This window comes from Dendrobates tinctorius, unplaced genomic scaffold (genome assembly GCF_039654945.1).
Source record: "Dendrobates tinctorius isolate UK_male_01 unplaced genomic scaffold, ASM3965494v1 ptg000071l, whole genome shotgun sequence".
Lineage (NCBI taxonomy): Eukaryota > Metazoa > Chordata > Amphibia > Anura > Dendrobatidae > Dendrobates > Dendrobates tinctorius.
The window spans coordinates 5,092,234-5,110,000 of NW_027361739.1; the positions used below are offsets into that span (position 1 = coordinate 5,092,234).

Consider the following 17,767-nt stretch of genomic DNA (forward strand, 5'->3'; position numbering starts at 1 on the left):
TCTATATAGTCCTATCCAGATCTCCTCCTCTAATTTTCGGTCTGACCAATTCTATCATACTAAAGGTGATTTCATTCAAACATCCGCCATGTACAGCATTCATACGGCGGGCAACCGGTGTATCTCGTTTATTCTTAATGTCACATAAATGTTAGCCCACCCTTACCCTCAGTTCCCATATGGACTTCCCGATATAATCCATGGGACAAGTACAGGTGGCTTTATACACAAGACCCATGGATCTACAATTGCCGAAATCACTAACAGAGAAAACTCTCCCATTACCTGAACTACTAAAGGTTTTTCCTTGAGACATCATACCGCATATCTTGAACAATTCACCCATTTAAAAAAAAAAAACAAGGGTTTTCTATCCAACCAGGTCCCTGGTTTTTTAGGCCTTTGATATAAGCTATGAACCAACTGATCGCCAATAGACCTCCCTCTCCTATATGTGACGCTAGATTTCGGGGACACAAATTTTCTTAGGTTAAGGGTCTGCCAATAAAACCCCGCAATGTTTTTTTAGGACCTGACACACACTCTCAGATTGTCAGTCATATGTTCCAATTAGCCTCGCCAGGTTATTCTCTTGATCAGTCCTTGTGTCTCTCTTTCTTAGGCGGGATTGCCTATCAGCAGAAAATGCTTCATTAAGTGGACCATCCAAGACATCACAGGGATAGTCTCTCGCTCTAAACCTGTCATACAGATCGCCAGCCTGCCTCCTAAAAGTACCCAAATCCAAGCAATTCCTTCTGATACGCATGAATTGCCCTTTGGGTATCCCCCTCTTGAGGGGGACAGGGTGGTGACTTGTCCATCTTAGGAGGTTGTTGGTGGATGTGGGCTTACCGTACGTACAGGTCCTGATGCTCCCATCAGGTTCCTTTGAGATAGTCAAGTCCAGGCAATTTATGCTTCTATCATGATGTTCAGAGGTGAGTCCGATAGTATTAACATTAATGGTCTCCACAAAACAGCGAAACTCAGCCTCTGGGCCAGACCAAAAGACTAGTATGTCATCAAAGTATATGGCCCAGAGGCTGATATATTTGTTCCACCATTGCTCACCTTCTCCAAAAATATGGGTTTCCTCCCACCAGCCCAGGAAGATATTAGCATACATGAGGGCACAAGGGATCTCCATCGCAGTACCCCTGAGCTGGTGAAAGTACTCCCCATCAAAAAGAAAATAGTTGTGAGTGAGACAAAAAAAATAGAAGCTTCTCAATGAAAACATTGTGTCTCCAACACTCAATCGCCCTGGTCTGCAGGAAGTGATTGATAGCTTTCTTCCCATATATGTGAGGTATACAACTGTATAGTGCCTCCAATGGAGGCCACCAACATGTCAGCACCAACAGTGATCCCTTCCAACAGACTTAAAAGGTGTGAAGTATCACGGACATATGAAGGGAGTGATACTACAAAGGGTCTGAGTATTTTATCAAGGTAAATACCACTGTTTTGTGTTAGCGCATTAATCCCAGCCACAATCGGACGTCCCTTCAAAGGTACCAAGCCTTTGTGGACCTTATGAAGGGCGTAAAAAGTTGGTATAATGGGATTATTTGGTTGTAGAAATTTCCATTCATTTTGGGATAGTAAACCTTCCTCTCGCTTCAACTAAAACACTCATTAGATCCTTCTGATATATAGAGGTAAGGTCCCCCCTTAGTTTTTCATATGCCAGGTTCATATAACAATGAGATGTCACTATTTTTTTCCAATCTCTCAAGTGATCTCTTTTCATTATCCGATAGATTGGACACTCCGGCCTTCAGCACACCGAATTTCACTCAAGTCTGCTTCCACTAGTTTTATAAAAATGTCAACACTGGTGATATCACTAATAGGCGGCATCCTGCTACTTGTATTTTTTAAATCCGTAAAGGGGCCCTTCCCTCTCTCTTGCTCATTCTCCCTCAAAAGACCTGTTAAGGCTTGTAACCCATCAATATCTTCCTCCGATAGTCCAAACCTCTTGCATTGTTCCAAGTCATGTCTTTGGAAACATGGATTTTTGTGAGTACTCACCGTAAAATCCTTTTCTCCGAGACGCTCATTGGGGGACACAGAGACTGTTTGACGCGCAGGAGCGGGTGTGTGCTACTGCCGTATGGAGGCTGACACTAGGCATACAAAAAACAAGTTAGCTCCTCCTCCGCCGCATACACCCTCGCCCCGATAGCGGGCGGAAACCAGTTTAGTGCAAAAGCAGTAGGAGAACATCCAAAAATTAGCCTTAATGCAGAAAATCATATGTCTGAAAAAGGACCACCCTACATTAAATAAGGAATTATATTAATTAAATAAACAAGAGCCAACTGGCTATCAGGGTGGGTGCTGTGTCCCCCAATGAGCATCTTGGAGAAAAGGATTTTACGGTGAGTACTCACAAAAATCCATGTTTCTCCTTCGTCCCATTGGGGGACACAGAGACTGTGGGACGTCCTAAAGCAGTCCCTGGGTGGGAGGACAACTCACCGATCCAAGCCGCATGCCCTCCTGTCTAAAAGGTGTGCCACTGCTGCTTGGAGAATCTTCCTACCCAGGCTCGCATCCGATGAGGCCCGAGTATGCACATTGTAATGCTTACAAAAAGTGTGCAGGCTGGACCAGGTTGCTTCTTTGCATACCTGCTCTGCCGAAGCCGGGTGCCGAGGCACCCAAGAGGCGCCCACTGCCCGAGTAGAGTGCGCCCCTATCCCTGTTGGAATCGGTAAGCCTCCTGAATAGTTAGGCGAATCCATCTGGCTATGGTTGATCGTGAGGCTGCGAGACCCTTCCTGCGCCCTTCCGGAATCACAAACAACGAGTCCGTCTGGCGAAAAGGTGCTGTCCTTGACACGTACCTCCTGAGAGCTCTTACCAGATCTAAAGAGTGGAGCGCCCTTTCCACTCTGTGTACTGGCGCTGGACAAAACGAAGGCAGAACAATGTCCTCATTAATATGGAAAGAGGACACGACCTTCGGCAGAAAAGGCGGCGGTGGTCTAAGGACTATCTTAAAAAAAAGTCAGAAAAGGAGCTCTGCAAGATAATGCTCCTAACTCCGAGACCCGCCTAATGGAAGTTATGGCTACCAAGAATACAACCTTCCTGGAGAGATACTACAATGAAATTTCCTGTAATGGTTCAAACGGGGCTTCCTGTAGGGACACCCAGAACCAGGTTAAGGTCCCAGGCGTCTATGGGTGCTCTAGGGCACCAAATGAGAGACCCCCTGAATGAACGTCCTGACCTGCATATTGGTAGCGATCTTTCGCTGAAAAAGGACCGACAAGGCCAAAATCTGCCTCCTAAGAGAACTTGGCGCCAACCCTGCGTCCAGGCCGGACTGCAGAAAAGCCAGGATGTTGGGGACCGAAAAGGATAATGGCGCAACCCCGTGTTCTCAACACCAATGAAAGAAAACCTTCCAAGTGTTATGATAAATTTTCGCCGAGGCCGGCTTCCGGGCGCTAACCATTGTCGCAACCACTTCACGCCCAAATCCCGCCTGGGTCAGAATCCACGATTCAACGGCCATGCCGTCAAACGCAGGGCTCCTAAGTTCGGGTGGCAGATCGGCCCCAGAGACAGTAAGTCTGGCCGTTCCGGTAGACGCCAAGGCATGTCTGCGAGGAGCTGCACTAGATCCGCGTACCATACTCGACGGGGCCAGCAGAATTGCCGGGACCCCCTCTGTCTTGATCTTTCTGATGACCCTTGGGAGAAGCGGCAGTGGGGGAAACAGGTATGGGAGCCGAAACTGGCTCCACGGTAGGACCAACGCATCCACCGCGATCGCTCGCGGGTCCTGAGACCGAGCGACAAATGTGCTCACCTTGGTGTTCTCCCTGGACGCCAGCAGATCCACGTCTGGAGTCCCCCACCGTTGGCAAATCTGCTGGAAGACCTCGGGGTGAAGGGACCATTCCCCGGCCGCGACGCCCTGTCGGCTTAGGAAATCTGCTGCCCAATTTTCCACACCTGGTATGTGAACTGCTGAGATTACCGAGTGGTGCCTCTCGGCCCAACGGAGCACATGCTCTATCTCGCGCATGGTTGCCTTGCTGCGCGTGCCTCCCTGGTGATTCACGTACGCCACTGCCGTGGCGTTGTCTGACTGAACTCGGACTGGGCGTCCTGCTAGCAAGTGCTGAAAACGCTGCAGCGCCAACTGCACCGCTCGAATCTCCAACAGGTTGATTGGAAGACGAGCCTCCTGAGGCGACCATTGCCCCTGGGCCGTGTGATGCCGGAAGATTGCCCCCCAGCCGAAAAGACTTGCATCGGTCGTGATTACCAACCAATGATCTGGGGGAAAAGGCTACCCCTGACGAAGAGAGGAGTCATGTGTCCACCATTGAAGCGCCCGTCGAACCTGAGAGGGCAACCTGCACTGATGATCGAGGGAGAACGGACTCCCGTCCCAAGCCGCTAAGAGAGCATGCTGCAGGGGACGGAGATGAAATTGAGCAAACGGAATTGCTTCCATCGCCGCCACCATCCTTCCTAGAACCCTCATCCCGAAACGGAAAGTGTGAGGGCCCGGTTGTTGAAGGCTTCGGACTCCCTGCCCGAGCCTTGTCCTGAGGGAGAAATACCAACCCTCGGGAAGTGTTGAAAATCATCCCCAGGAGTAAAATCCTCTGAGCTGGGGTAAGGGAAGATTTCTTCCCGTTGATCAACCATTCTAGGCGAGATAGGGTATCCAGTGTGATGCTCACATTCTCCTCGCATGCCCGAAAGGACGGCCCCTTTACTAAGAGGTCGTCTAAGTACGGCAAAACCACTATGCCCCGAGAATGTAGAAGGGCCATGACGACCGCCATCACTTTCGTGAATATCCCGGGGGCCGTGGCCAACCCGAAAGGTAGGGCCACAAACTGAAAATGCCAGCCCTCGATTGCAAACCGAAGGAACCTTTGATGCGGGGGGGGGGAAAAATAGGGATGTGCAGGTAGGCATCCTGGACATCGATCAAGGCCAAATATTCTCCATGCTCCATGGACGATATGACCGACCGGAGAGATTCCATGCGAAAACACCTGACCCTGATGAACCTGTTCAGGAACTTTAAGCCCAGAACCGGCCTTACTGTTCCGTCCTTCTTGGGGACTGCGAACAGATTGGAATAAAATCCTTGGGTCTTCTCGCACTCTGGTACAGGGACAATGACCCCGTTGCGCCGCAACACCTCGATGGCCCCTAGCAATGCCTCTGCCCGGGATTCCGTTTTGGGAAGCCGGGAAAGAAAAAATCGTCTTGGCGGATCTTTGAAAAATTATTTTGTACCCGGAACACACTAATTCTGCCACCCATGCGTCGCGCGCCACCGCGACCCAGACGCGGCATAACCTGCGCAGACGTCCACCTACTCTGCTGTCCTCGGGTACTGGATGCCTTGAGTCATTTCGCTGAGGGCTTCTGGGACCTGGCCCCCCTTGATCTGGGCGGGCGGCCCCGCATCCTACAAAGCGGGTTGGTTCTATACGTGACCTGACGCTCCTTGTCTTGGTTATAGCGAGCTGGGATGGAGGTACTGGCCGCTGCCATCCACCCGGGGGCCGCGCCATTAGCCGCATCCAAGGATGCATTAATTAAATAGTCACCCGCCATCGCGATCTGACTTGCTATCTCCGCCACTTCCGTCGGCAAATCTTTATCCTGTAGGACCTTGTTTAAAGAATCTGACCATGACATCATGGCTTTGGCTACCCATGTTGCCGCAAAAGAAGGAAAGAGCGCTGATCCCGATGCTTCATACACCGAGCGAGCTAAACCTTCTATGAGTCGATCCGTGGGGTCCTTAATGGAAGAACCGCTAGGTACTGACAACAAGGACCTTGAAGCTAGGCGTGACACTGGGGGATCCACTACCGGAGATTCCGCCCATTTTTTACAAAGTTCCGATGCGAACGGATATCTCGTTTCCAGCGTTTTTTGTCCTGAAAAACGTTTGTCTGGACGTTCCCTATGCCGCTGCACTATATCCTCGAACTCAGGATGAGTGCTAAATACTCTATGTGGTCTCCTGGTCTTCTTAAAGGATACCTTATGACCTGCAGTTAGGGAGACATCATCGTCAATACCCAGAGTCTGATTGACTGCTTCAATAAGACTGTCTACCGTCTCCCGGTACCCCGGGGTATCCAGGTCCAAGGACTCTTCCCAGTCACCTCTGTGATCGCGGCCTACCTTGCCGCCGGGGCCTCAATTTAATCCGGCGCCCGTGGGCTAAATTTAGAAGCGGTCCGCCCGACCGCTACCCCGGCCGCCCGCCTCCCCATGCCCGGCTGACGACGGGGGGCGGCGCCGGAAATGACGTGCGCCCAGGGCGGCGCTTCCGCCCGCGGCCCAGGCCGAAGCCGCGGGCTAAATTTAGAAGCGGTCCGCCCGACCGCTACCCCGGCCGCCCGCCTCCCCATGCCCGGCTGACGACGAGGGGGCGGCGCCGGAAATGACGTGCGTCCAGGGCGGCGCTTCCGCCCGCGGCCCAGGCCGAAGCCGCGGACTAAATTTAGAAGCGGTCCGCCCCACCGCTACCCTGGCTGCCCGCGTCCCCATGCCTGGCTGACGACGGGGGGCGGCGCCGGAGATGACATGCGCCCAGTGCGGCGCTTCCACCCGCGGCCCAGGCCGAAGCCGTGGACTAAATTAGAGCCGGTCCGCCCGCCTGGCACGCCGGCAGACCGCCATACGGCTGCAGCTCCCCACAATCTCCCGAACCGCGCCAATACCCGGAGGGAGGCGAACCAGGTTAGAGGAGCGGAGGGAAAGGTGTGTGGGGGGGGGGAAAGCGTTCCTTTCCGAAAACGCTGCCCAGGGCCCTCCACTCACTCCAGCACATACCTGAGGCACTCTGTTTAAGACGGTGCAGGCACCCTAGCTCTGACCGCCTTGCCGGGGCGAGAGGGACCGTCTGCCGCCCTGCAGCACCGCCGTCATGCGTTGGTGGAGTCATAGGGGCCGCACAGACTAGTCTTGTGCCTCTGTGCAAGCCCATGGTTTCAATACCTAGGGGTGGACAGGGCTAAGTCTGGCCTAATGTCCCACGTCGCGGGAGAGGAAACGTGGAGGGACACTCGCACGTGGTCGCCCGTTGCTGGTTTGGGGAAATCGGATCCTTTCAATAGGATGCGTTGCCCCTGTCTTATCTTCATAAAACAAAAAAACAAAGAAAAACATAGATGTCTGGGGAAAAGTCCCAGATATGTCCCTCGGTGCGGAAAAGGATACGCGGAGGCGATACTCAACGCGTTGTCGCCCGTTGTTGGTTTGGGGAGATCGGACCCTTTCTATAGGATCCGTCGCCCCTGTCTCATCTTCATGGTAAACTAGAGAAAAATAGTCTGGAGAGATCCAGACTGCGTGTGCCTCCATAAGACACTAAGCAAAAACTGGTTTCCGCCCGCTATCGGGGCGAGGGTGTATGCGGCGGCGGAGGAGCTAACTTGTTTTTTGTATGCCTAGTGTCAGCCTCCAGACGGCAGTAGCACACACCCGCTCCTGCGCGTCACACAGTCTCTGTGTCCCCCAATGAGACGAAGGAGAAAAATGGTTTCCATTTTAGATTTCGTTCAAGTTTCAGTCTGTCAGAGATTTGAGACTAGGACGGAGGTTCAACTTCCAACAAGACAATGACCCAAAGCATACTGGTAAAGCAACACTCGAGTGGTTTAAGGGGAAACGTGTAAATGTTTTGGAGTGGCATAGTCAAGGTCAAGACCGTAATCCAAATGAGAATCTATGGTTAGACTTGAAGATTGCTGTTCACCAGAGGAAACCATCAAACTTGAAGGAGCTGGATCAGTTTACCTTGAGGAATGTGCAAATATCGCAGTGGCAAGATATGGAAAGCTCATAGAGACTTAGCCAAAACGACTTGGAGATGTAATTGCCACAAAGGAGGCTTTGCAAAGTACTGACTTGAGGGGGTTGCTTATTAACGTACACTGAACTTTTCAGTTAGTTATTTTGTCCTATTTGTTGTTTGCTTCACAATAAAAAGAAAACCCCAAAAAAGAGGGATTTTGGGTTCTTACCGTAAAATCTCTTTCTTGGAGCCTTCATTGGGGGACACAGATGACCATGGGAGAATGCTGCTGCTGCTATGAGGCGGACACTATGCAAAACAAGAAACTTAGCTCCTCCCCGGCAGTATACACCCACCGACAGGCACCAAGCACCTCAGTTGGTGAAAAAAGCAGTAGGAGAAGCAACCAAAACCATAAACATATGTACCAACTCAACAAGGGACTCTCAGACCCAACACGGTACTAATTAAACAGGGCGGGTGCTGTGTCCCCCAATGAAGGCTCCAAGAAAGAGATTTTACGGTAAGAACCCAAAATCCCTCTTTCTTTATCGCCTTATTGGGGGACACAGATGACCATGGGACGTTCCAAAGCAGTCCCGAGGGTGGGAACAGCAATAAAGGAACGAAATAAGGAAGGGCTTAGGTCAGTCGATGCGCCACCGCCGCCTGCAGCACCTTCCTACCAAGAGCTGCATCAGACGAGGCCTGGGTATGAACCCTGTAGAACCTCGCGAAGGTGTGCAAAGATGACCAGGTCGCGGCTCTGCAAAGTTGTAAGGCCGAAGCCTGGTGTCGCACAGCCCAAGAAGCCCCTACAGCTCGGGTGGAGTGGGCTTTCACCCCCCGGAGGAGGCCATTTCTCCTGAAGACGATAGGCTTCCAGGATGGTAGACCGAATCCAACAAGCAATTGTGGACTTGGAGGCCGGAAGACCTTTCCGGCGACCCTCAGAAATGACCAACAAGGAATCAGATTGGCGAAAGGAAGCGGTCCTGGCAAGGTAAACACGCAAGGCTCTCACTACATCCAGTTTGTGGAGCGACTTTTCCAGAGGATGAGCAGGCGCAGGACAAAATGATGGAAGGACGATATCTTCGTTAATGTGAAAGGGGGATACCACTTTCGGAAGGAAAGAAGGAACTGGCCTGAGAACAACCTTACCTTGGTGGAGGATAAGGTAAGGAGAACGACAGGATAAGGCCGCCAGCTCAGAAACTCTCCTGATGGAAGTAATGGCGATCAGAAAAGCCACCTTCCATGAAAGAAAAGACAGAGGGATGTCCTGAATCGGCTCGAACGGCGCCTTCTGGAGAGCGCCAAGAACAAGATTGAGATCCCATGGATCTATCGGAGAACGATGAGGAGGAGCCACATGGGCGACTCCTTGGAGAAAGGTCTTCACTTGCGGTAAGGAAGCCAGATCCGTCTGGAAGAGGATTGCTAGGGCAGATACCTGGCCTTTGAGAGTACTGAGGGATAGGCCCGCATCCAAGCCGGATTGGAGGAAACCAAGAATGGAAGGAATTGAGAACGATAGTGGAAAAACATCGTTTTCGTCACACCAGCGAAAAAAAGGCCTTCCAGTACCTATGGTAAATGCGGGAAGAAGCAGGCTTCCGAGCCTTAATCAAGGTCTGAATGACCCGGTTGGAAAACCCTGATTCCTTCAGAATCGCGGCCTCAACGGCCATGCCGTTAAACTGAGAGATTGAGAACTCTGGTGGTAAAGGGGGCCTTGCGAGAGAAGATCTTGACGGTCTGGAAGCCTCCAGGGGACGTCCGTGAGCATGTTCACCAGCTCCGCGTACCAAGGTCGTCTCGGCCAGTCTGGAGCCACTAAGATGACCGGGATGCCCTCTGACTTTATCTTTTTGACCACTCTTGGGATTAGGGCAAGCGGAGGGAACAGGTAAGGTAGGTGGAACTGGGACCACGGGATTACTAGGGCGTCGTAACCGACTGCTAATGGATCCCTGGACCTGGCTACAAAGTGAGGAACCTTGTTGTTCATCCGAGAGGCCATGAGATCGACGTACGGGGTGCCCCAGCGCTGGCATATCTGACTGAAGACTGTGGGATGAAGGGACCATTCGCCTGACGCTAGCCCTTGGCGACTCAAGAAGTCGGCTGCCCAGTTTTCCACCCCTGGAATGTGAACGGCGGAAATCGCCGGCACGTGACGCTCTGCCCAACGAAGTATCCTTGCCACTTCCGACATCACCTGCCTGCTGCGAGTACCGCCCTGGTGGTTTATGTACGCCACGGCCGTGGCGTTGTCTGACTGAATGCGGACCGGCTTTCCTACTAGAAGATGCTGCCAACGAAGGAGAGCGAGGAAGATTGCCCTGATCTCCAGAAGGTTGATGGGCAGAAGAGTCTCCTGGGCGTTCCAACGCCCTTGGGCCGTTCTCTGACAGTAGACCGCCCCCCATCCTAGGAGACTGGCATCGGTGGTGATGACCTGCCACCGAGGCGGGAGAAAGGATCTTCCGCGGAGAAATGACGTCGACAACGTCCACCAAGTTAGCGATTGTTTGACTCTGAGCGGAAGAATGGGGCGATCCAGAGAAAACGAGGTCTTGTCCCAGACTGACAGGAGGAACAGCTGGAGAGGGCGAGAGTGAAAATGTGCAAATGGCACTGCTTCCATAGAGGCCACCATCCTCCCCAGGACTCTCATGCAGGACCGAAGGGACATGACCCTCGAGCGCCGAAGGGACTGTATCCCCTTGCGAAGGGTTGAAAACTTGTCCCTCGGTAAGAACACTCGGGCCAGATTCGTATCGAACTCCATGCCCAAAAAGGTCAGTCGCTGGGTAGGGCACAGAGTGGACTTGTCCTTGTTGACTATCCATCCCAGGCGTCCGAGGGCATCCAAGGTTATGTGAAGGCTGTGAAGACAGTCTTGTCGGGACGAGCCCTTGATCAGAAGATCGTCCAGGTAAGGGATGATAAGGATCCCTCTGGATCGAAGGATGGCCATGACTGTTGCCATCACCTTCGTGAAGACACTAGGGGCGGAGGCTAGGCCGAAGGGAAGGGCCGCGAACTGATAATGGTTGTTCTGAATCGCAAAGCGGAGGTATCTCTGATGCTGGCGAGAAATGGGGATGTGGAGGTAGGCATCCTGTATATCCACCGAGCAGAGAAACTCTCCGGGCTCCATTGAGGCTATTACCGAACGCAGAGACTCCATCTTGAAATGGCGGATCTTCACATGGCGATTGAGCCGTTTGAGGTCCAAAATTGGGCGAAGTGAGCCGTCCTTTTTTGGGACTACAAAGAGATTCGAGTAGACCTAAAAACCGCTCGTTTGTAGGAACGGGAACGATGACCCCGGCGGAAAGGAGAGAGGAGACGGCCTGAAGGAACCCTGGAACCTGTGATCGCTGTTTTGGGGATCGGGACAGACAGAAACGACTGTTTGGGAGGGAAGAAAACTCGATTTTGTATCCGGACGTGATGATTTCCCTGACCCAAGCGTCGTCGACAACGGATAGCCACGCGTCCTTGAAAAAGGAAAGTCTGCCTCCCACCCTGGAAAGCTTTCCAGGTGGGGGTGACCCGTCACTTAGATGAAAACCTTCCGGATCGAGCGCCTGAGGACCTGGAAGGTTGACCCCTGGATCTCCAGCGAGGGGCTGGCTTATACGATGGCTTTCTCCGGTCATTGGAAGCAGTGTTACGGTCCTGCTGGGATGAACCGTCTGTGGGAGAGAAGGGGCTATAGGACCTAAAAGGCTGAGAAGCCCTCTTGTTAAAGAACCTCTTAGGACGGGACTGAGTAAGGGAAGTGCTCTTTCCACCCGTGGCATCCGAGATTAACTGATCCAGCTTGGCACCAAAGAGCCTAGTGCCGTGAAATGCCAGGTTGGTGAGTGACTTCTTTGAGGTAGTATCCGCATTCCAAGACTTCAACCAAAGAATGCGGCGTATTGCTACAATGTTGCTGTTAGCTCTAGCAACGCACCCTGCCGCGTCCAAGGAGGCGGCCAGAAGGTACTTGCCTGCGTGATTAATTTGGTCTGCAAAATCTGCCAGCTCGTCTTGAGGAGCTGCCGCTGAAACGCCCCTGCGCAGAATTTTTGCCCAAGCCGAAATGGCTTTCGCCACCCAAGCGGAAGCGAAGATAGGGCATAGGGATGCACCGGAAGCCTCAAAGATAGACTTAGCCAACGACTCTATTTGCCTGTCTGATGGGTCCTTGAGAAAAGCTCCGTCCGGAAGGGAAAGGACCGTCTTAGAGGAAATACGAGAAACTGGTGGATCTACCTCGGGAGCTTTGGTCCATTTCGTGACTAGCTCCGCATCAAAGGGATAAAGTACATCTAAGTACTTGCGGCCTGAGAAACGTTTCTCAGGATGTTGCCAGTGGTTGGCTAAGGAAGTGTCGAAATCCTTATTAGGGAAGGTTCGAGATGGAGGCCTTGCCTTCTTAAGGGAAACAGAGCATTCCTGAGGGGGGGGGCCTTATCCTCCTTAATCTTGAGTGTTTGGTATATAGCCAATATGAGACTACCATCTCCCGAGTTCTAGCTATGTCGTCCGCCTCTGAGTCTGATCCAGATAGTGAATCCTCGTCTGACCCCGGATCGTCTGCCGATGAGGGGGACGAGGAGCGTAGCCTGAGAGAAGCAGAGGGACCCTGCGAACCGGAGGAAGAGCCAGACAGGACCCGCTTCCTAGAGCCCCGACTTGGTCTGTCCGTCTGAGGGCCACGGTCCGGTGCTGGCGACTCACCATGCGAGGCGGTCGGTGCACAGGTGACAGCAGATAACTGAGGTAACCGCTCTAAGACCTGGACCAGCGATTGAGACACCTTTGTCAGCTCAGAAACTGACTGAGACATCGCCACGGCCCACTCCGGGGGTGGGGTGGTCTCCGCCCGAGGTTCGGAGTGCTCCTGAGGGGCCGACATGGTGGAAGGGCTGCAGGAGAGGCAGAGGGGAGACGACTGACCCGAAGCCCACTTCTTTTTACAGCGCACGCAGGCATAGTGAGTAGCGGTGGGGCTGGAGCAGAAGGCCCTTGCGGGGTTGTGCATAAGTCTCAGTGGCAGAAAAAACACAGCCTGAGTAAACTGCGGGGGGGGAGCTAAGTTAGGTGCCAGGGATAGTCAGCGTCTAGCCTACCGAGGATCAGAAGCGATGTGTCCCCCAGGCGAGGTCCGGAGAGAAGGAGGAAGAAGATCGGCAATCCAGGAAGAAACGCTGGCGGTGGGTGGGGCTAAGCCACCGCACGGCGCGATTGGCTGAGACCCCAGAGGGGAGGGGGACGGCCAAAGACAGTGACAGGGCTGAAGTGAAAGCAGCCCTGAGATAGGCTGAAAAAGAGCGCGCAGGGAGAGGGAGGAACTTTTGAAAATGAAAGTGCTCCCTCACTTTCACTAGCGACGGCGCGCCCGGGCTTGAAAGCGCTCCCTCTCTGTAGCTGATGAGGACGGGGAGCGCTGATGGAGGGAGCGCTGACGGAGGAAGCGCGCCCCCCCCCCCGGACCCCCCCCCGCAACAAGAGGGACGCGCGCCTGTCAGAGCGCTGGTTCAAGGGGCGGGAAATTCAAAAGGAGGAGAGGTACTCTGCTGTCCTAGACTGGCATGTGAGCGCAGGGCTGCAGGGAACATTCAGAAAAACATACCTGATGTCCCTGAAGAGGCTGACCACAGGGGCCCGTGATAGAATGCAGGTCGCTGGGAGAGGTGATCCTCAGTACCCGCACCGCCGTATGGTGCAGAAGACGGCTCCAAACCCCGTGTCAGGGAAACGTCACCGCTGGCGACCGCCGTCATCCTCTCAGCCCTGTCCTGGGAGAGGGGTGAGGAGGGGAATCGGCTAGGACCGTCCATCCATGGCCCCTAATACCCGAGGGTGATAGGGGAAGGTCCTGCCTGCGGGCCTGAGAGTTGCGATGTGGGCGATACCACATTGCTCGCTCAGCCGCATTAATAGGAAAAGCAGGATGAACTCACATCCCGTTTCCTGAGGTGTATCTGAAAAAGAAAGGGGAAATCATTAAAAAAACACAACAAAAACCTGAAAAGAAAAGGATTAAATGCGGATCTGGGGAGATCCCGGTCCACCTCCTACAGACACTAAGCACAAACTGAGGTGCTTGGTGCCTGTCGGTGGGTGTATACTGCCGGGGAGGAGCTAAGTTTCTTGTTTTGCATAGTGTCAGCCTCCTAGCAGCAGCAGCATACACCCATGGTCATCTGTGTCCCCCAATAAGGCGATAAAGAAATGTTGATCCTGTAAATGACATTCCCCATATACATCACTATCTAATGTACGCTCATCTGCATAGTTATTTCCCTGGTGTATAATTTTTTGTTCAATGATGAATTATTGATTTTGTATGCATTTAATAGAAGGTATGTTTTAATCTTCAACAAACGTGGTGCCCCTCTTCTTTTTCTAGGATATGAATTATGCTGTGACATACCTGCCTTTTTGTGCATCAGTTTATAGATCTACACTAGTAAGATGGTCTGGCTCCTTATCTGCAGTCTGAAAAACCCTCCTGATCAATGTTGGTGCCTGATACCATAATTCCTGGCAAAAGAGGTCACTGCACTAGTGTGATCACGCTCCTTTAGTGGATACGGAAATAGACAACTGTTTTCACTCAGCTATTTTTGTGTAACACATTCATTAGAATAGATGGTGAATGCATGTGGAGGCATCACCAATCCAGAAGGAGCCTCGACAGACAACCCTTTATACTTGGTACCTGACATCTACTTCAGATGGCATAAATGTTTTCAGAAAAACTAGGAAATCTAAAACTTAAGAACAAGAAAATCCCATCCTTCTGTGTGCAGCAGATAGGAGGGAGGAACTGCAAATGGGATATAAAATTGTATCCTGGTTCGCCTTTTTGGGAAGCCTGTCCTGTACCCTGGATCCCGCTAACTTATCTGCAGAGGCCCTTGCTGACACACCTGAAGCGTGTTATATCCGAAACATTGTACCACTTAATTCTGTACTTACGGCGGTGTGATCAGTGGATATTAGATCCTCAAAATAAATCCCATTTAAAGCATCTCTACGTTTCTTTTGATGTGCAGTTCCTTCTTCTCATCTGCTACAGTTTTCCAGGAGCTCAGTGGTTGGCTCCAAGGAACTAGCATCCTATGCAATTTACAATATTTCCTAAGGGTATGCTGCCTGCCCTATTGGCGATTTACCCTTCCGTGTGGGTCCTCACCTGCATGGACATCTCGATTAACATCAGCAGCTTCTTGATGCCTATGTAAACCTTCTTGCCCTTCACATGCTGAGCAATAACACCACGTTCATTGTCCTTGAAACTACCCAAAAGCTGCAAAACAGAAGAAATAAAACATGTGTAACTGGAAATAAAATCTAAGGGAAACAATACACAATACAGCTTGTCCATGTGATGAGCTCACCTCCAGCGCCTCCATCAGCTGCTCTCCTGTGCAGATGTTCGGAACCTGTATTGTAGTGCTGAAAGCATCCAGCATCTCCATCTCTTGGAGGACGTCCTTACGACTGGTTGTGCCAATGATCAGCAGTTTACGACCCTGGAGAGAAATAGCAAAATCGGAAACATGTTCAGCACAATATACCACAAGTTGTTCAATTCTTCACAATATATAATCAGCTGAGTTTTCTTCCAGGAAGCAGTGCTTCCTGAAAGTTGTAGCCCATAGGTGGACAACCCACTAAACAATGCTCTTACCTGTGGTGGAGCTTTCTTGAAAAGTACAAGTAAAGCCTGGAGCACCAGATTGGAGAAGCGAGGACCAATGGGAACATAATCTGCAAAAGAACATAGATTATAATCCCATGGGATTTATTTATGCACAGATTTGCATGGATCTGTGGTCTCACCTAGAAGTCTTTCGATATCATCCACCACAACACAACTCAGCTGGGACTTGTAGGCATCATCAAAGATCTGCAAAAAGCCAGAACAATGAACGATTCAAAGGGGAAAAGGAAAAGTCACTTGGAAAATCCAGACTTTTCGACCTCATGCACTGAATTTGCCTAAAGTAAACCCTAGTCTATAATGCACACAGTACTAGTGTACTTAGATTCCCCAATCCAATATCACTTATCATACAATAGGCAGATTCAATTTCGATTCTATATAAAGTGACAAGTTGTCTACAAAATAGAAAGAACACAGTGAAAAAAGTTGTTACTTATCCACACCGATGAGCACAATGGAGAATGTTGATGCCTACCATTTTTGGAGTGTTTGGTAGTGTATGTTTTTGATTGTTTTTCAAAACTTCTGTATTAATAAAAGTGATTTTGATTGCATCCTATATTTCGAGCTCTGCGCGTCTTTCATTATAGTTAGGCATTTTAATTGATACCTAACGCAAGAGACACAATAACCCCTTGCGGCAGGATAGAGATCCCATAAAGGTGCAGTGCAGGAGCAATACCCATTCAGTCGTCAGGAAATGTAAGCTGTAACAGAAGAAACCCAGCTCCAATAGCTGGAATAGGAGACAGCTATGATTCCGGACAAGTATGGCGAGGGATGGAGCTTCCTCTCTGCACAAATCTGTGCCCCCACAATACAATTGTGGGTTGCAAAGCAGCGGGGGATTTAACAAAGCCCCCCCCAGAAATGCCACATAGCAGAGACAGGACTATAAGTTGGCAGCATGTGTAACTTTGGCAGGCATAATATACTGCAATACAGCAGTAGCAATATGTAAGTGAGCAATAGGTCACAGTATCAAGTCTATATATAGTGCAACTAATAAAAAAAAAAAAAATAGTCTGATCATTAGGGGTCATACCAGCTGTTATCGGTGTCGGCTGGAAGTACTTGCTTGCAGAGTTAGCCATCTACTGATAGTGGCCAGAGACGGTTACTGCACATCCGCCTCCTCTTGATTTGAATAGGAGGCGGATGTGCAGTAGAAAGCCCCAGCCACTACAAGTAGACTGCCAGCTCCAAAAGTACATACTTCCGGCCGGCAACTTCTTTAAGCAGTTAATATGAATATTCTCCTTTAAACACGATATAATTTTTAGGATGAACTTATAAAAGTTGATTATCTATTCGGTATTTCTTAGGACAGCTTGAAATTATTATACTAAGACAGAGTTCCAAATCCAGCTAAGCTATAGATTTAGATACAATTCTGGTTACCTGCAGCCTCCTCTAGGGGGAGCTCTGAAGCTTACTGTATACTGTGCCACTATAAAGCTCAGTCAATTTATAAACTCTCAGCGCCATCTAATGGTGGCAGTGAGCAGCAAGAATTGTGTTACATACATTTGTTTATGTAGGGATTTTGAATCTGTGTCAGAAAGTCAGGTCACACAAAGATATAATATGAAAGGACTTTGTATTTTACGGATTATTAGATTTAAAAACAAGTAAAAAACATGTGCTTACAAGTGGGCATTCATTTTAAACTTCTGAGATTAAAAGATGAAAAATGTATTTTGGTTGGGTTTCAAGTCTATTTTGCATAGAAGTTATACTTCTAATATTTGGGCCAATGGCTCACATGATGGATCTATACCCTCCGCCCATATAATGAAGCCCAAAAAAACAAGTAGGAAAAAAAATAAGACATACCTTTTTAATGGCCTGGCATTTGGCAGTCTCAGAAAATCCAATCATTTTCTCTGGTGAGCAGATCTTGATAAAGGGGAAGTTGGATTCCTCTGAGATCTTGGCTGCTAGGGCTGTTTTGCCACTATGTGGTGGACCTAACAGAAAAACCATGTGATTTCATGATTCTAAAAGAAAAACCTTCCTCCTTAATCTATTCCCTTATCAGAATACAGATAGAACCCACCTTCCAGCAAGACGCTGACCAGGGGTGTGCGATCACTGTTCTTTGTTTGTTGAACAAGTAGTTCCCCATCATCCAGGACACGAGTAACAGGGTCGCCCCATTTGATGATACCATTCATAATATAACTTGCATAGTCCTCTTGATTAGTTCCGAAGGCCTA

The 17,767-nt window shown here is 50.5% G+C and overlaps 1 protein-coding gene across 6 annotated transcripts in view; it reads right to left on the reverse strand.

Moving 5' to 3' along the window:
- NSF (N-ethylmaleimide sensitive factor, vesicle fusing ATPase) overlaps window positions 1-17,767 on the reverse strand; it is a 135,204-nt gene that overhangs the window by 11,459 nt on the left and 105,978 nt on the right. For all 6 annotated transcript variants that reach the window (XM_073582344.1, XM_073582343.1, XM_073582346.1 and 3 more), the window contains 6 exons: window positions 17,608-17,764; window positions 17,385-17,518; window positions 15,665-15,731; window positions 15,513-15,592; window positions 15,220-15,354; window positions 15,015-15,128 (listed from right to left, as the gene is read on the reverse strand). In XM_073582344.1, the coding sequence (XP_073438445.1) occupies window positions 15,015-15,128; window positions 15,220-15,354; window positions 15,513-15,592; window positions 15,665-15,731; window positions 17,385-17,518; window positions 17,608-17,764 (687 nt within the window). The remainder of the gene's footprint in view (window positions 1-15,014; window positions 15,129-15,219; window positions 15,355-15,512; window positions 15,593-15,664; window positions 15,732-17,384; window positions 17,519-17,607; window positions 17,765-17,767) is intronic.